Source organism: Calidris pugnax, unplaced genomic scaffold (genome assembly GCF_001431845.1).
Source record: "Calidris pugnax isolate Ruff unplaced genomic scaffold, ASM143184v1 scaffold63, whole genome shotgun sequence".
Classification (NCBI taxonomy): Eukaryota; Metazoa; Chordata; class Aves; order Charadriiformes; family Scolopacidae; genus Calidris; species Calidris pugnax.
In genome coordinates this window covers 2,553,512-2,572,580 of record NW_015090852.1, presented here as the reverse complement: position 1 = coordinate 2,572,580, position 19,069 = coordinate 2,553,512, and the positions used below count along the sequence as shown (strand labels likewise).

The following is a 19,069-nucleotide window of genomic DNA, read 5'->3' as shown; positions in this document are numbered from 1 at the left end:
CCCCCCGCCGCCATATTTGTGGCGGGCGGAAGTAGGGAAAGAAGGTGGCGGCGGCGGGGTGAGGTGAAGTTCCTCTGGCCAAGCTGCAGCTCAGGGTGAGGAAGGTTTCTGTTAGCGAGCCCCTAGGCAACGAGTTTTACCAGTGAGGCGACCCGCTTGCTGCAGCTGGAGGTCTCTCCACCGCTCCCGTCCCCGGCAGCAGGAGCTCTGCTCCCCGCTGGTGGTCTAGGCCTCCCCCGGGAGTTGGGGCTCCAGAGCAGGGCTGAGGCCCCGGGGATGGCGCTTTGCCTTCTGCGCCTTTATTTTTAACGACTTGCTGGTTTCTCGTTCAGGTGCAGGCCGTGAAATGGCCCTTCCCCGCCTGCTTCGGCCCCTGTTCAGGGTGCTGGCCCGGCCGGGCTGCGGGCGGGCTCTGCACCGAGCAGCCCCTGTGTCGGCACCGGCGGCTCCAGGTGAGAAACAGGTGTTTGTCTTGTCCCTGTTATTGCCTCTTCTGGGTTTTTGGTGGGTTTTGTTTGGTTTCTTTCCCCTCCCGGCGACCCAGGTCAGGGTAGTCTGCAGAGAAGCCTAAAGGCACACTCACAATAAATTCTTTTCACTGGTTCATTTTTGAAACATCTTCTCCAAATCATGTTTTTATTTGACTTTTGGCATCTTACAATGAGTTGTGGTTGAAAGTACATCAAAACCAATTTGTCTAATTCTTTTAGTTTTTATTTTGCTTTTTTCCTCCCTCTTCTGTAGCACGCAATCTGTAAACACTAGGGCTAGTGTGCCCAGTGTGAAAATGAGCTTTCTTGTCCTCTCCTTTGCAGCCTGTAGGCTGTGATGGAGGTAGCAAGGGAGACTGGTCTGTATAACTATATACAAATATATATGTCTAGGTAGTACTGACCTTCAGATTTTTTCTTGCAAGCTGAAATGCTAGCATATTTCATAAGTGATGTGCTTGGTTTTACAACTAAGTCATGATGCTAGGCTTGCTGGGGTCTGTGGAAAGTTCTTTAGTCACGGTTTGGGTCTTGTATCAGTAGTTGCAGGCAGGAATCTGTTCAATTTACACAGATGTGGTGGGTGCCATTATGTTTCAGTCTCATTTCTGTCTTCTAAGTTCAAATGTGGAACTGTCAGCATGCCTCAGGATTGATCTGTAGCTTTTCCTTCTCTTCCCCCTGAAATTTGCGGGGCAACAGTTTGCAGCAAGACTGTTCAGATTTCTGTGTGAAAGTTTGACTGAGACACAGAAATAACTCCTCTTAAAAACTTGTTTAGCGTCATTTCATGTTGTATTTATGATTTCATATCTTAAAGCAGTCATAGTGGGGCTATATAGAGTAATTTCTTCATAGGTGTCTAAACTATGTTAGTGTTGGGGGGACTCTATAACTGTTTTGTCTTGTTTGTCTGCAAAAGGCACAAAATAATTTACTATTTTTATTCAAGACTTCAATAGTTTCGTCACTCGGACCAATACATGTGGAGAGCTGTGTTCTGCTCATGTGGGACAAGAGGTCACACTGTATGGATGGATTCAGTATCAAAGGTAAATGCGAACCAAGGTGACAGTAGAGATGTTTATTTGCCAGGTGCAATGTGTGCTCTAGGCCTGGATTCAAATGCTTTTTTTTATGCTTCAGGTTATCTTTTCGTATCTTGCAGTGGTCACTTCTGAAGCCAGTAAAACAGTTGAAAACTGTGTCAGATCAGAAGTTAAAATTTCAGAGTTTCGTAGAAATGTTAATTGATGTATCTTGCAGTGGTCACTTCTGAAGCCAGTAAAACAGTTGAAAACTGTGTCAGATCAGAAGTTAAAATTTCAGAGTTTCATAGAAATGTTAATTGATCCTCATGTCAATGCTGTAAAGCAGTTAATTATTACCCTTCATGTATAGGAGAAAATGTTAATTGATCCTCATGTCAATGCTGTGAAGCAGTTAATTATTATTACCCTTCGTGTATAGGAGGGAAGTAATAGCATATTCATAGCAATTCTAACAGCTGTGAGCAAATAATTTCTTTTATATAGTGTCCTTAAGTTTTAAGTAAACGATGTTGTTTGCCTTTTCAACTATAGGGTCTAATGATGCAATTCTGAAGTATGCAAGCTTTGCTTAAAAAAAGAAATGCTAAAAAAAGATAGTAAGTAGAGGATAAAATGTTAATTCTAACAGTTTGCTCTAGGTGGTGTGATATAATCACTCCTAATAGAGTTTAATGTTTTGTAAATGAAGGGTAAAAAGTGTGTCTGCATACAGCATGGAGGATGCTCCAACATATCCTGGGTATGTGCTTGTAAAATGCAGATAGGTACCATGGCTTTGAAATTTCTTCATATCAAAGGTTGTATTTTGTGTTTTACAGTCCAGAGAAGCTGCTTTTTATCCAGCGTTGTTCTCCAGTGATGGCTTGCATGGATTTTATCTTTTTTTTTAGCATCTCATCTTTGAACAGTTGTGGGTGGAGTTCTAGGAACCAGAGTTAAGATTATTGCAATGAGACTTTAAAGTCTCATTTAAAGACTTTTAAAGACAGCCAGAGCGTGTTCCATTTGACAGCTTCTTGATGGATTAAGTATGATGGTAGCTGGCTGTACTGCAGCTGAAGAAATCAGGATTTATGATTCTGGGTCTAGGAGTGTGGCTTCTTCATGTGAAACTTTTTATGGGACTAGTGTTCTCCTTGTTTTGTGGTTGGATTTTGGTGGGTTTTTTTGTATCCGTGTGAACTTTAGTGTTATAACTCATCTAATTGTGTTTATCTGAACAATGTTTCCCAGCAGGAAATTGCACGTGTTCACAAACCCTGTTCTACATGGATTAACGTTCCAAGTTAAAATTCTGCCTCTCCTGGTTATTTGCACATTGTTTGTCTGTGGCTGGGCAAAATCTGAAAGGAATTGTTCAGATTAGATTCAGATGTGGTAAAAGTATCTGTATGTGCATTACTTGGAAATGCTTTGAGATCAGTCACAAAGTACAGAAAGTAGCTAGTTGTCATGTGCTTTGGCTTAAAAGGCAGAAGGCTACTGAATTGTTGAAAAAACTTTTTCCTTTTGTGTTTTTCATGGAACAGGCAAGGTCTGTTTCTGGTTTTGAGGGATTTCCAGGGACTGACCCAGATCATCATTCCACAGGATGAGGTAAGTGCTACCAAAATATGAGTTCCTATTATTTTTATTTTTTTTCCTTTGGTAGCTTGGGTCCAGCAGACATGGAGAGCAGAATAAAGTACTTTGTCAGAGTGATCTGACTCACAAGTAGGTTTAAGCATTATGTGAGCCCTGATCTGAGGCTGCAACAGAAACGTTAATGCTGTTTCTTCTGGAGTGATAGATGATTCAAACAGGCTGTTGAAAAATAAGGCCTTTGAGCATCTTTGAATTTCAGTGAAATGTTGTCATCCTCTTGCAGGCACATGCCCATGTGAAGAAGCTCTTGTCTAATGCCCCAGTGGAGTCTGTTGTGCGAGTGACTGGAATTGTGTCCCCTCGGCCCCCCGGGCAGGAGAATCCGGTGAGGATGGTGGAATCTCTTAGGAGTTTTATTCCTTGTGGAAAAGAGCACTGAATAGTAGGATTATGGTGGGATTTCTGTCATAGCTTTGATATGATAATGTCAGGTGAAATAACTGCTATGACATGCGATTTGGGAGAACCTCAAAGCACATTAATGGGCACTCATGAATTAAATTGTATTCCAGCCCTTTGAAAGGATAATTGTTGGCTTTTTCAAGCTTTCAAAGTGTGGATGAGAGTTTCTTTTTCTTGAAAATAAGTATTGTCATCACCCCTTTGAAAGGATAATTGTTGGCTTTTTCAGGCTTTTTCTTGAAAATAAGTATTGTCATCAAAAGCTGCACAGCTTGTGGTGACCTATTTCTCACTCAGAATAGATTTTGCTGTTGTCATTGTATAGGAAAGAGAGTTTGAATATATTTTTAATGTTATGCATTCCTCAGCTTTTACTGTAATCTGCCATAGATAAATCTGTCAGGATTGTGCATATCCTATCACTGGCAAGCCTAAAAAGAGAACCTGGATTTGTGAGCATAACTCTGCTCTGACTGCTTATAGGTGTCCATAAAGAATGCAGGCTTCAAGCAATGCTTTTATTTCTTTTAATCATTTCTCATTTTGTTGGAAGGTTGTGTATGCTTTCCACTGCTAAATAGAAAGAGTTCTGTAGGATCAAATGAACTTTGATGTGGCACAGTGCTAAGTGGGGCAAGCTGTCTGTTGTAAGAAGACAACAACTAGTTCTGAGAACTGATGTACAGAACTGGAAGTTCTGAGAAGTTCCTTGCAAGTTGCCTTTTTTGACTCTACTAAGGGCTGACGGTGATGCTGCTAATGCACACTAAAATGTATGCTGCGTGGTGTCATTGAAGTTAATGGAACTAGTATTTCCTCCAAATGCACGTGCCCTAGAAGGGTCTGTGCCTGACTGTTGCTCTGTGCTTAACATGTCCTCCAAGGAGAAGCAAAGGAAAAGTCATTTTATTTCTTGTAGAGATCAGTATGCTACTGGGAAAGAACATGCCATCTTTGGTGACAAGGTGACTTCTGTTTTTTCTGAACAGAAGGGAAAACTAGGAGAAATCTGTCCTTGAGAGAAGTTTTCCGAGTTATACGGTGTTAAGAAGGCAGGGAGGATAATCACATGGGTTTCTTTTTTTCCCCTGACCATCTGTGAAATACCTTTGTTCAATTGTTTTCCCTAAATTTTGAATCTTTTTTGTTTTAATTGTCTTTTTACTCCAGAAAATGCCAACAGGGGATATTGAAGTGAAGGCGGAGACTGCAGAGGTCCTAAACTCTTGCAAGAAGCTACCTTTTGAAATCAAGGATTTTATCAAGGTGTCTCTAATTTTTTTCTTTTTTTTCTTTTTAACCAAGGTAGTGGCATTACAATGAATTGGGAATTTGTCTAGGGCGATGGCAAAGCATCTGAGAGCTTCATCTGGTTCTCCCAGCTCTGCTTTGGGGGAAGGATGGTATTTAAAGTAGGGGTGTTGCTTGTTAGCTTTGAGGATGTATTTATAATTCAAATTAAAGCAGAAAACAAGGCTTGAACGATTCCAGTGCACAGAGTTTTCCAATAGCACTGTAAGAACAGATGGTGAAGGGATGAGTGAAAGAAATCAGCCTGTGCTAGCTCTTTGAGAGTGTGAAACAGAACCTGCCAATGCACTGCTGTGTTTTAAGGCTGGGGTACTTTGTCTTGTCAGCGAGGAAGATTTTCTTCCTCTGTAAGTACACACTCTTATAAGAGGTTAGTTTTAATGCAGACTTTATGGTATAGGAGTGGCATCGCTGTTAATAGAAGATGTTCTCTGTACCATTGAATCTTTGGCTAATACATTGGTGCTGCAGTTGGGAGAACTGGGTCCTGTTGCTTCTGTGTTACAGGTCCTGGACACATCATCCACACTGCTTTAGTTTTCCTGTCTGTAATAAGGATGTATCACCCTTTAGTTGTTCCTTTAGTTCTCTATATGGTACTAATCCTCTGCTTAGAAGTTGCAAGTAGGATTGCTACAGTCTGTTGCAATGGACTGAGAATAGGGAGACCTGAAATCCAGAGCTTTATTGAGACATGTATTAGCACAGTAAATCACAGAATCACAGAATCTTCTAGGTTGGAAGGGACCTTAAAGATCATCTTGTCCAACCGTCAACCCAACTGACAAAAATAGACACCCACACAACAAACAAGGAGCATCATCATTAAACCATACCTCCCAGCACTACATCAACCCGTCTTTTGAACACCTCCAGGGGTGGTGCCTCAACCACCTCCCTGGGCAGCCCATTCCAATGGCTGATGACCCTTTCAGTGAAAAAATTTTTCCTAATATCCAGCCTGAACCTCCCCTGGTGCAACTTCAGGCCATTTCCTCTCGTCGTGTCGCCTGTGACTTGAGAAAAGAGACCGACCCCCACCTCTCTACACCCTCCTTTCAGGCAGTTGTAGAGAGCAATAAGGTCTCCCCTCAGCCTCCTCTTCTCCAGGCTGAATAACCCCAGTTCCTTCAGCCTCTCCTCATAAGACTTATTCTCCAGACCCCTCACCATCTTTGTCGCCCTTCTCTGGACACGCTCCAGCACCTCAAATGTGTGGTTTGTGTTGGTTTGCCCTTCTCTGGACCCGCTCCAGCACCTCAAAACCAACACAAACCACAAATTTTTTTTTTTTAAAGTAATTGTCATGCATGGAAACACTCTCAGTGGCTGATGTTTGTAGGTTGTGGGTAACGGGTGGGTTGTGGCAATAGAGCATCATCCGTTTATAGCCCCTTTTGTCCTGTGGCTTTAGTAGCAGCTTCATTGGACGTGCAATTTGAATTTTATCTCTTAACCCTAATTATCTCCTCAGAAATCAGAGGCCTTACGGATGCAGTATCGCTACTTGGACTTGCGTAGCTCCCGGTTGCAGTACAACCTGCGGCTGAGGTCACAGATGGTGATGAGGATGCGGGAGTATCTGTGTAACCTGCACGGTAAGAAAAGTACTTGAAGAAAACAGTGTGCAGCAAATAACATTTTAGCCCTCCCTTTTTCTGTTCTTATTGCTGGGAGAGATTGCCAATCAGCTTGCTACTCCAGTCTGGTCCTGCTTAGTAAGGACATGTCTGCTTGCAGTGGCGCCTTCAGAGGGATGTTGGCAGACCTGAAGAACAAAGTATATTGAGATCTCTTAGCATGCTACAAACCAGTTGTTTCAATTGAGCTCTATCCAGTGAGAAAAGGCCTTTTGCAGGTAGTTTCCCTCTTTTGGTCACCCAACTTGAGGCATGTCAAAGGAATGGTTTTCTTATAGGCCTTTTGTATGTCTAAAATCAGGAAATCCTTTTCGGAAAAGCAGAGCCTAGTTCAAAATGGATAGAGAATTAACAATTTTTTCAAGCTATATGGAGTCCTCTGTCAACAACAGTTCTGGCAGGACATCAGGGTAGCTCAGAGCCTTGAAATCTGTCATTATACAAGTTATTCTTAGAGGCAGCAAAATCTCTACATTTTGTAGAGGCTATAGGGTGTGGTGATTATTTTGCTGAGTAACCTGACTCTAGCTCACTTTGTGTCATATTAGTTCTCCCTGCTTTCAGCATATTCTGTAACTGAAGCATGTGTTTGTTCCACAGGGTTCGTGGATGTGGAAACTCCAACTCTCTTTAAAAGAACCCCAGGGGTATGTATTCTGTTGGAATTGCATTTTAGCCTCCTGTAACCACACAGATTGCATGATTGAATTATTGTCAGTTGCCACTCGGCCTTCATTGCTGTTCTTGCACTAAGTAACAGCTCGTGCAAATTTCTCCACACAGATTGCATGATTGAATTATTGTCAATTGGTCTTCGTTGCTGTTCTTGCACTAAGTAACAGTTCGTGCAAATTTCCGATAAGATACATGGATCCTTTTAAAAGTAGAGGGACTGAAAGGGAAGAGGTGATGTCTTGTGTTTTAATTTGGAACCTTCAAATGAATAAAGCCTCTGTCTTGTAGAATGCAAGTCCTGTCCTGGGACAGCCAGATTATAAAACAAAAAACTTCCTCTAAGCACTGTTTCCCCAGCATTTATCTCTTAACTAGTAGCTTGTTGCAGTAACACTGCTCAAGTAGTTTTAATTTCTGAGTTTATATTCCTTTTTTTCATTTCGAAAATAGCCACAGAGAGCAGTAGCCCAGGAATTGGTGATGTAGCTAACGTGGAGCTCTTGCATTTAAAACCCTGTCTTAGATGGTGTATTGTTATGCATTAGTCTCTCAGAGCAGAAGGTGGAGAGTCCTCCTTTGGATATTTTGCACCAAGTTGGTTAACAGATTTTTTGGTTTTTAAAGTGTAATGTACAAACAGCCATTTCCTCACAAGTAAAATTTCGTATTGAGGAAAATAGGTCCTTTCCTCTTATGGTTCTAGTCTGTGCTCTCTCTGTTGTGAATTGAGGCTGCTTATTTGCTGAATCTTTTCGTAATCTTTTCTTTCTGGTGCTAGGGAGCAAAAGAATTCCTTGTGCCCTCGAGGGAAGTGGGCAAGTTCTACTCTCTGCCACAGAGTCCTCAGCAGTTCAAGCAGCTCCTCATGGTTGGGGGCCTGGACAGGTAAGAATTTCTTGGACTCCTGTTCTCTGTGGGTCCTGTCCAGGGTTTGCTTGGTTTGATCTGTGAAGTTTTAGATAATTCCCCAAAACTTACTGCTGAGGGGTTTGCGTTTTGAAGAGAGATCCTTAAATACTTAATACTTTTCAGCTAGGCCAGTCCCTTTACCCCCAGCAATAATGCCTCCCAATAAGAAGAAATGCATCCTGTTAGAAGGTGAAATCTTTGCTGCTGTTTTAAATAGAAACCTGATCTGAAGCACAGCCTGCCTGAAGGGCAGAAAATCTAGTGTGTGTTAGAAACCTCTCCAAGAGTAAGCTATAGAACTAATGGAGATGAGGTTGGGCAGCTGAGCATGACAGACAAGGAAAGCACGTTCTCAGGGTGCATGAGTGCAAAGTTTTTAATTGGGCTTGTTTCTTCAAATAAAATTGAAGGAGAGGGAGACAATTGTTCATGCAGTGAACTGCAGGCCAGGTCTTGACCATGAGTGAATTTTACTGTTAGTAGAGCGCAGGTTTGGAGTGGAAGGTGGGAAAAGCAGTTTTGTATGTCCCTGTTGGGACACAGCTCACCTGGTAGCCTCCATGAGGTATGTTTGGAGATAGATACAGCTGCTGATACAGTTGTTTCCACTCAAAATTTCATGCTTTTGAGGGGATGGGGACAACCAGGGCTATGAACATCTGCTGCAAAGGGATCTGAGCTCTCCCTTTTTTTTTTTAATGATCAATTCTATATCCAAAATTTAATTTAGGGTACTTTAAATTGTTATCTAAGTAAAAAGTACTATTGCAGATACTTTCAGGTTGCTCGCTGCTACCGAGATGAAGGTTCGCGGCCTGACAGGCAGCCTGAATTCACCCAGGTAACCAGCTCCCACTGCCTGTCACCCTCCTCCTCCACCCAAACAGCTTCTCCCTGTTTTCCCTTCTGAAGGCCTAGCTCTTGTGAGTTATTCTGCTTGATGATGCAATCTCTTTTTGCATCCCATTCCTCAGCCTTGAGTTCCCAGGCAGAGTTAGCCTGGTTCGTTCAAGGTTTCTCCCCCTGTCCTTGTCATCATTACCTCATTCGGATCTCTGAGGAGATTGTTGCCTGAGTCATCAGGCTGTAGTGAGATCATAAGCACACCCTCAGTCTAATGCAGTCATGCTATGATTTTGTGGAGCTTGTCAACAACAGTTCTGGCAGGACATCAGGGTAGCTCAGAGCCTTGAAATCTGTCATTATACAAGTTATTCTTAGAGGCAGCAAAATCTCTACATTTTGTAGAGGCTATAGGGTGTGGTGATTATTTTGCTGAGTAACCTGACTCTAGCTCACTTTGTGTCATATTAGTTCTCCCTGCTTTCAGCATATTCTGTAACTGAAGCATGTGTTTGTTCCACAGGGTTCGTGGATGTGGAAACTCCAACTCTCTTTAAAAGAACCCCAGGGGTATGTATTCTCTTGGAATTGCATTTTGGCCTCCTGTAACCACACAGATTGCATGATTGAATTATTGTCAGTTGCCACTCGGCCTTCATTGCTGTTCTTGCACTAAGTAACAGCTCGTGCAAATTTCTGATAAGATACATGGATCCTTTTAAAAGTAGAGGGACTGAAAGGGAAGAGGTGATGTCTTGTGTCTTAATTTGGAACCTTCAAATGAATAAAGCCTCTGTCTTGTAGAATGCATGTGAATGCATGTCCTGGGACAGCCAGATTATAAAACAAAAAACTTCCTCTAAGCACTGTTTCCCCAGCATTTATCTCTTAACTAGTAGCTTGTTGCAGTAACACTGCTCAAGTAGTTTTAATTTCTGAGTTTATATTCCTTTTTTTCATTTCGAAAATAGCCACAGAGAGCAGTAGCCCAGGAATTGGTGATGTAGCTAACGTGGAGCTCTTGCATTTAAAACCCTGTCTTAGATGGTGTATTGTTATGCATTAGTCTCTCAGAGCAGAAGGTGGAGAGTCCTCCTTTGGATATTTTGCACCAAGTTGGTTAACAGATTTTTTGGTTTTTAAAGTGTAATGTACAAACAGCCATTTCCTCACAAGTAAAATTTCGTATTGAGGAAAATAGGTCCTTTCCTCTTATGGTTCTAGTCTGTGCTCTCTCTGTTGTGAATTGAGGCTGCTTATTTGCTGAATCTTTTCGTAATCTTTTCTTTCTGGTGCTAGGGAGCAAAAGAATTCCTTGTGCCCTCGAGGGAAGTGGGCAAGTTCTACTCTCTGCCACAGAGTCCTCAGCAGTTCAAGCAGCTCCTCATGGTTGGGGGCCTGGACAGGTAAGAATTTCTTGGACTCCTGTTCTCTGTGGGTCCTGTCCAGGGTTTGCTTGGTTTGATCTGTGAAGTTTTAGATAATTCCCCAAAACTTACTGCTGAGGGGTTTGCGTTTTGAAGAGAGATCCTTAAATACTTAATACTTTTCAGCTAGGCCAGTCCCTTTACCCCCAGCAATAATGCCTCCCAATAAGAAGAAATGCATCCTGTTAGAAGGTGAAATCTTTGCTGCTGTTTTAAATAGAAACCTGATCTGAAGCACAGCCTGCCTGAAGGGCAGAAAATCTAGTGTGTGTTAGAAACCTCTCCAAGAGTAAGCTATAGAACTAATGGAGATGAGGTTGGGCAGCTGAGCATGACAGACAAGGAAAGCACGTTCTCAGGGTGCATGAGTGCAAAGTTTTTAATTGGGCTTGTTTCTTCAAATAAAATTGAAGGAGAGGGAGACAATTGTTCACGCAGTGAACTGCAGGCCAGGTCTTGACCATGAGTGAATTTTACTGTTAGTAGAGCGCAGGTTTGGAGTGGAAGGTGGGAAAAGCAGTTTTGTATGTCCCTGTTGGGACACAGCTCACCTGGTAGCCTCCACAAGGTATGTTTGGAGATAGATACAGCTGCTGATACAGTTGTTTCCACTCAAAATTTCATGCTTTTGAGGGGATGGGGACAACCAGGGCTATGAACATCTGCTGCAAAGGGATCTGAGCTCTCGCTTCTTTCTTTAATGATCAATTCTTTATCCAAAATTTAATTTAGGGTACTTTAAATTGTTATCTAAGTAAAAAGTACTATTGCAGATACTTTCAGGTTGCTCGCTGCTACCGAGATGAAGGTTCGCGGCCTGACAGGCAGCCTGAATTCACCCAGGTAACCAGCTCCCACTGCCTGTCACCCTCCTCCTCCACCCAAACAGCTTCTCCCTGTTTTCCCTTCTGAAGGCCTAGCTCTTGTCATTTATTCTGCTTGATGATGCAATCTCTTTTTGCATCCCATTCCTCAGCCTTGAGTTCCCAGGCAGAGTTAGCCTGGTTCGTTCAAGGTTTCTCCCCCTGTCCTTGTCATCATTACCTCATTCGGATCTCTGAGGAGATTGTTGCCTGAGTCATCAGGCTGTAGTGAGATCATAAGCACACCCTCAGTCTAATGCAGTCATGCTATGATTTTGTGGAGCATGTTATTTCTTTTTATGCTGGCTTTATGGTCAAGAACTTCTGCAAGTAGCAGCGCAAAGGTAAACCTTTCAAGAACTTCTGCAAGTAGCAGCGCAAAGGCAAACCTTTAACTAATGTGGAATCTCCCCTCTACTTTTTATTTTAAGATAGATATAGAGATGTCATTTGTAGATCAAGCTGGGATCCAGAGACTGATAGAGGGCCTCCTGCAATATTCCTGGCCTGAGGAAAGAGGGTCCATTGCAACTCCTTTCCCTTCCATGACGTACGAAGAGGCACTGGCTGACTATGGGACTGATAAACCAGACACTCGTTTTGGGATGAAGGTGAGGGTTTGCCTGTTGGAAACTTGCAGCTTCTCCTTTCTGTTAGTGTTTGAGGAATAATTTTTGTATAAATAATACATACATGACTGTCTGGAGTTCTTAAACACCTTGGGTAAATGACAGCATTATCCCATCATTCCTGCTTTGTACCAGTAATCATCTCTTGGAGAAGAGAGAGTTTGATTATTTGGTTGTGGGAAAACATGTGTTTTTAGAACACTTTATTTTAAAAATAATGGAGTGTTAGGAAGCAATGTATCTTGACTGTCTTAGGAACGGAAGCCAGTAAGAAATCCACAGATACTGTAAGTGCTTTTCTCTGCTGCACTCCAAAGAGTACTCCTGGTGTGCGTGCTTCATGAGACAGGTTTCTCCAGCCTTTTAATGGCCTGAAGATACTTTCAAGGTAACCAACTACAGTTGTGTGCATACACTGTTTGTATATGAAATAAGAATATTGACAAATGTATTAAGAGGAGCACTGCTGAAAAACAGGAAAGTATCTTATATTTCCCCAGGAATTAATTTTGGGGTTTTTTTTTCAGGAAAGTATCTTATATTTCCCCAGGAATTAAATTTGGGTTTTTTTTTTTCAGTATACAGCTCTTTTCACTGTCGTTGGTTGTCACCATCTCAACCTTAGGTTTTCCTGGCTCTCTTGCACTTATCTTTCTGCAGTGCTCAGCTTCCTAATGGTTATTCCAGCTTGGCCCCATTCAGTTCTTTCTGTGAACTATTTGATTTTTCTGAGCAAAGAAATGATATCCCAATGTTGAAGGCATTAAGACACAGGTGCAGGATTTTTGTTCCATGTTCCTGTCACCACTGCTTTTTCCTGTGATCTCTCCTTTCTCAGATAGTGGATATTGGTGACTTTTTACGAGGACTGGACATCCAGTTTGTGCGGAATGCACTCAGTTACCCACATGGTGCTGTGAAAGCCATTTGTATCCCTCAGGGGATGGTAAGTGATGCTTTACATACTGCTTATGGTTTATGTGAAATAAATAAAATACCAATTTGAATTCCTTTGTTGGTATGGAAGTGTTCCTTGCTGTTACTGGAGGAGTAGTGCTGTTCACGGAACCAGGGATTGGTTGTGATTGATGTCAGGGTGGGCTGAGTGGTGGTAGAAGAGGGGAATGGAGGTGGTCAGGCAACAGGAAGAATGTATTGCCCTTAAGAAGGGGAGGAAGAAAACAGCTGCAAGGCCCCTTGAAGACAGGGAAGCCTCTTGGGGTTTCAGCTTCCTTTTGTCAAGGATGGCTTCTGATGTGCATCTTAATAATAAATTGTGCCCTATGGCAAGAGATTGAAATAGAGCCAGGTGTGGCACAGCTCTGTTCTGGACTAGTGAGAAAAAGATCAGATGGTTACATGTCCTTGTCATGTTTGCTTTTCCTGCATTTGTGGGCACAGCTCCTGTCTCGTAATGAGAATGTCACAGACCGAATCGAAGGCTGACAGTAGATGTAAAAGATTATTTGGCACAGCCCTATATTTTGGCAGGGAAGCAGATTTATTTCTGGCTGTGGGCGTCTTTGCAGCTTGGGCAGTATGGGGGAAAAAAATAATTCACTAAACACTTAAGTTTTATTTGGGGAATAGGGCTTTCTGACATGGTTTCCTTGGGATTCCTTACTTTTGGCACAAAGTGCAAGTTACTGGCTTCCCACAAGAGGGCGCTAAGGGGTGCACTTGAGCAAACCAGAAGTGGATTCGAGCCCTTCTTAACATTAGAGTAGCTGAAAAAAACGGATTATCTTGATGCAGGTCCTCACATCTGCATTTCTTTGCACGTGAGAGTCAGCCTAGTTAATTTCCTTCTGTTCCTTCAAATTGAGCTATGCTTTCTTTATCAACAGTGTGGTGGTGTAACCTTGTTCCTGCATGTTGGAAGCAGTTAGTTGGCATGATCTGGTTCTGCTGACTACCTACATCTGACCTGTGAGCAGGGAAAAAAACTGCAGCCAGATAAACAAAATAGAGGGGCCTCTTCCTGAAAGCAGCTCTTAGAGAAGATACCCACCTGCAGTCCAATGCTGTGGGCCGTTTGCTATTCTACAGCCCTCATAAGAACTTGTACTAGAGACAAAAGAATGTGAGAAGCTTAGAAACAGCTCAGTCAGTCAATTTGAATCCTGCTCGGGCTTTCCATAGATTTTGCTGATGTTTAATGTGTCTTTTCTTGCTCTTTCCCTAGAGATACCTTAAAAATAAAGATTTGGAGTCATTAAAGGAGTCTGCAAAATCCCAGTTTAACCAGGTGAGACAGAAACACTGCTGAGGCATTGGAAATGGTGAATGACAAAGTGTGTATAAAGGCACTTGCAGTCAGAGGAGGGTAGAAGAGCAGTTTTTAAAAGCTGAGAGTTGGTGCCTGAGCGTGTGATGCTGCAAGACAGGAGAGGGCAGCACTGGAATGAATATACTCTTATCCTTCTTTAGGAAGTCATGGAAATTATCTGCAGGCCTGATGGAAGCTTGAAGTCTTTGCTTACAAAGTTTCTTGGTGAGAAGCAGCAGTCGGAGCTTATCCAAGCACTGAACATGCAGGTGGATGATGTGGTACTGCTGGCAGCTGGTGAACACAAGCAAGTGGTAAGAAACATTTCTTGGGTGGCTCTGTGTGATGAATGTTGCTGCTGATGGCTTTGATGTTATCTGACCTTAGTCTAATTCTTCTTATTATTAAAAATAGGTCACAGTCTAATTTGTGTCTCTCTGGAGCTGAAGCTATAGCAACAGCAAGTAATGCATGAAACGTACCTATTGCTTTTATTTCCCCCAGTCAAATTCTGGGAAGAACTTGTAACTGAAATGAAAGCTGGAGTATAAAACAGGAACAAATCAGTGCCTCATTTTCTCTCACCTTAACTTAATTTTTAAAGCATCAAACAGATTGGAAAACAAGGTCAACTAGGTAATTTTGTCTCCAGTAAGCAGATGATGAGTGAAACACAGCTGCTTATTAGCAGCAGTGATGGGAGATTCTGTCCCTACTCTTCTCTGTATTCTTGCCAGCAGACATTGCCTTCCAAGCATTGGTTTATGACAAGGCATCATGCTTTGCTTGATAGCCAAAATTTTGTCATGTTCTCTTTCTGTGCCTTCATTTCTCTGTCTGCAAAGTGCAGATCTTACCTCTGCTCCCCCAGTTAATCCACATTTGTGTGGAGCTTGAAGTTAGTCGAGAGAAGTTCTGTGAAGATGGAACAGTTGGAAGAAAATGGACTTTCCAGCTCCTTACTTAGTCTTTGTTAAACCCTAGGGCTGCTGCTGCCTCATCAGGAAGGTGATATCTTTCAGGATAAAAGGCAAAAGTGTTTAAGGCAACAATGCATTACAACTGATGCTGGCTGTGATATGAACTTTATGAAACACTCTTTCCCTGGTCTGTGTTTGAGCAACTTCCCTGCTAGTAAAATTGCCCTGTCTCATTCTCTCCCTTCCCTTTGGCAGTGCTCTGCGTTAGGAAGCCTACGGTTGGAGAGTGCTGACCTTCTTGAGGCAGCTGGGCTGGCACTCCGTGATCCTTCAGCTTTTCACTTCCTGTGGGTGGTGGATTTCCCCCTTTTCCTGCCAAAGGAAGAGAATCCTGCTGAACTGGAATCTGCTCATCACCCTTTCACTGCCCCTCATCCTTCAGATACCAGCCTCCTCTATTCTGATCCCACAAAGGTAACTGACTTCATGCCTGCCATGCTGATGCTTTTAGAGTTGTGTCGTGGAAAACTAGGCAAGTAACAGCTGTTTATAGTGTAAAAAGAGATGTTTCATGGATCTGATGGCATATTGTATGTGTCTGTTTGGAAGAGATGGCTTCCAGATTACTCTGAGTGGTAAATATCCATGTGTGCCCCTGACAAAAGGGGCTTATAGAAAACAGTTTCTTAGGGTGAGGAGTCTTATATTTGACTCATATCATGTTTCAGGTTTTGATCAACTTTGTAAAATGATTTGTGCTGTTCCCACCTCTGTCAGCACCAGTCTATGCCTCCAATATGTCATGGCTTCATTCCCAGTGTCTTTGCTGTCTGTGTGCAGGTTGTTGTTCGATGCAGCCATGCCCTAGCCTTGCTAAAGTGCTTTTTCATCTCTTTCTGCAGGTCCGTAGCCAACACTATGACCTTGTGCTGAATGGCAATGAAGTTGGAGGTGGCTCCATCAGAATTCATAATGCAGAACAACAGCGTTTTGTGCTGGAGAAAGTGCTGAAGGTAACACTTACAGATGTCTCTAATATTCTCTTGGAGATCCATTTCAAATTCTGAAAGAAACACTTGTGTGCTTTGCTGATTAAGAAATGTAACTCCCAGCCCTGAGTTATGGGTGGCTTCATCATACCTTCATCTCAGGTTCCTAGTAGGAAGAGCATTGCTTGTCCAGTGACACTTAGATTATTTTGCAGGAGGATTCTGAGGTGCTTTCCCATCTGCTTGAGGCTTTGGAGTTTGGAGCTCCACCTCATGGAGGAATCGCTTTAGGTAAGTGCTCTGTAGCTCTCCAGGACACAAGTGTCTTGTGACTTTTTTTTTTTGTGTGATCATATTAGATCCCAGGAACAAGCCTCAAGCTTGTTATCAAAAGCCTTGTCTGTCTGTCACCTGACAAGAGAAGGCTGTTCTCGTGTTGCTGTTTGGCACCACAAATATGATAACACTGTGTGGACTCACACGGTGGTTGCATCTTTGTAGCTGCTTTGTGGAAGAAAACATAGGTCTTGACACCAGGTGCAGAATGTTTTGGTGTTCCTCCCCAGTGTCATAGTGTGATTTAGTTGTTATGCAAGGACCAAATCACATGTTGCTGGCTCTAAGTGTGATCCTTATCCGCTGTTCTACAAAAACAGTGTGTTCATAAAGATTACATCATCTTTATTCTCATTCCTGTAGCGTGTGCCCAGAGGGCTGGGACAGCATGGTACTTTGTTTCGTGCCCTGGGTGGCTGCCACAGCCTCACCCTCTGCTTCAGTCTCACTTCCCTTTTTCCACATCTCTTCTGCTCACTGATTCAGAGAGCTGAACTGGCAGTTAACAAATGCTGCCAAGTTAGCTCCCTGAGCTGGCTCGGCAAGGACTTGATGGATGCCTGTGCCAACCCAGGGAGAAGATGGAACTCCAGAGTCAGAAGGGGTGGGAGGAGACAGCAGTGCTGATCTAAGTTGCCTTAAGTTGTTTGTGGAATGGCATCCTCCAAAGTCAGCACAGTGCTGTGTACAGCATTACAGCAATGCCTGATTTTCTTTTTTTCCTAGAACTTTGCAAGTTTGTGGGTTTAAAAAGACACCAACAAAGTCAAACCAGCAAAACAAACCCCACAAAAACCAAAGCTAGTATTTTAACCTGTGGTCTTCCAGTGTGATTTCCCTCTATCCAATCACCCAGGCGCTCTTGTTCTTTTTTTAGTTCCTCCCAGTTGTTGTAATCCTTCAGAACTGGTTGACCAAGAGCTTTATTTGAGCAGTTAAGTGGAGCCCTGACAGTGTTCCTGCAATTTAACTGCCCTGGCTTGTTATGCTGTCTTTGCAAAGTCTCTCTTGTAGTCCTTGGTGTGCCGTGGAATTTTTTTTTGTAATATTGAAAAGCTTTATTTTGCTAGGTGTTTCTGCCCTTTTAGTTGCTGGTTGAGATTAATTTTTTTGCTTTGCTTGCTTCAGTTTCTTCAACCTCAGTAATATGATCTATTCCATGTTTCTGATGTTTCTCAATCAGAGGAGGTAATACAGGGCCATAATTGCAGTGATTCACCAATTTGTTTTCTGCGTCTAGGACTTGACAGGCTGATCTCTCTCATCGTTGATGCTCCAAGTATCCGAGATGTCATTGCTTTTCCTAAATCCTTCAGGGGACGAGACCTGATGGGCAATGCTCCAGACTATGTCACTCCAGAAGAACTAGAGCCGTATCACATCCAGGTTTCTTGGCCTCTCGAAGAAAAAGAGGCAAAAAAGAACTGACTTGAAAGCCAGTGACATAAGCGGATCTGTTTAACCAGAAGTGGTTACAGCTTCTAAATACTGGATTCAGTTCAGAAAAAAATCAGCTGTTATGGAACAGGGCTGGTGGGCAGTACAGCCCTGCTGTACTATGGTGGTTTCAGGACTGAATGGGAAATAGATCAGTGGGCTCCCCAATGGGATTTTCCTTCTGGGTTGGTAATGGGAAGGAGAAGTAGAAAAGCAAAAGAAAAGAATGTAATTTTATGATAGGCTATTGAGACTGTTGGCTTTGTGGTGTCATGTTGGGGAAAAGATGGGTTCTATTTTTTTTTTCACTCCCTACTTCTTATATGTCCTTTACCAAAGTATTTCTCCTCCCATCTAGAGGAGATAGTTGTCAGCTTCTCTGACAGGATAGTTTGTGTTCCTGATAATCATTGAATCTTGTGGCTGAGGACTGTTAGAAGAAAGCAGTGCTGTGCTGGGCCAAGAGCTCTGGACACTTCACAGCAAATCAGCAGCTTGTCTCATGTTGGAGGATACAAGATCACCCAGAATTTGTCATGGGCAGTTCATATTCAGCTGTGCTCCCCACTCAAAGATGGGGAGAGAAGTGTTCATAACACTTGCAACACTTGTCCTCGTAATACTCGTCAAAAGAGGTGATGATCTGTCTTTGGGGCCTGTGGTCCTGGTGCTTTTCAGCACGCTAATTCTGTTGTTTGTACGTTTGTAAATAAAGTTTATCTGGCAATGTGGTTTTGACTGAGCTTGGCTTTGGGCTTTCTCGACAAGAACAAGCTGCTAGTTTTTCTTTACGACCCTTGATCCTTCCAGGATGTGACAAGAAATCGTGACAGGATAGCAAGGTTGCTACTCTGTGAATTCTGCCTGGTCCTGCAAACCTGCTGCTACTGTGTTGAGTGATGCAGCAGCAAGTTCCTTCATCCCTGTCCCACAGAAGAGCCATGGTGCAGGAGCAACTCTGTACTGAGTAGAGCATGGACTCTAGCAACATCCTACCAGAGCAAGCCACTTGGCTCTCCTCTGTAGTGTATAGAAAGCCCCCTGCAGAGGCACTCCAGTAGATGTTCTTTATATATGTAATTTTTGCCTATGTTGGAGAAAGTAGAGAGTTGGTGGAGGAAGGTGAAGGAGCTGAGGAAAAGAGAAGACACTACTTCATAAGCTAGGAAAATGTGAAGGAAGCAAAAGGAGAGCTGCCACGTCCTGGGAAGGACAGCAGGGGACATCTGCCA

The 19,069-nt window shown here is 42.8% G+C and overlaps 1 protein-coding gene across 1 annotated transcript; it reads left to right on the top strand.

The window, feature by feature from the left end:
• Window positions 1–13: 13 nt before the first annotated feature.
• DARS2 (aspartyl-tRNA synthetase 2, mitochondrial) lies at window positions 14–18,568 on the top strand. The gene is made up of 18 exons (XM_014943597.1): window positions 14–95; window positions 333–452; window positions 1,444–1,543; window positions 3,073–3,139; window positions 3,411–3,512; window positions 4,760–4,855; window positions 6,375–6,498; window positions 7,141–7,187; window positions 7,994–8,100; window positions 8,896–8,965; window positions 11,689–11,868; window positions 12,725–12,832; window positions 14,072–14,134; window positions 14,317–14,469; window positions 15,331–15,549; window positions 15,978–16,088; window positions 16,280–16,355; window positions 17,641–18,568. The coding sequence occupies exons 2-18, from the start codon at window positions 347–349 to the stop codon at window positions 17,826–17,828; spliced, it is 1,917 nt and encodes a 638-aa protein (XP_014799083.1). The 5' UTR covers window positions 14–95; window positions 333–346; the 3' UTR covers window positions 17,829–18,568.
• Window positions 18,569–19,069: the final 501 nt, after the last annotated feature.

What these genes read in the sequence shown, in the direction of transcription:
- DARS2 (XM_014943597.1), top strand. Translation starts at nt 347, where the DNA reads ATGGCCCTTCCCCGCCTGCTTCGGCCCCTGTTCAGGGTGCTGGCCCGG. An exon ending in CCCCCGGGCAGGAGAATCCG is followed by an intron (nt 3,513 to 4,759) that starts GTGAGGATGGTG and finishes TTTTTACTCCAG; the next exon opens with AAAATGCCAACAGGGGATAT. An exon ending in ACACTCGTTTTGGGATGAAG is followed by an intron (nt 11,869 to 12,724) that starts GTGAGGGTTTGC and finishes CTCCTTTCTCAG; the next exon opens with ATAGTGGATATTGGTGACTT.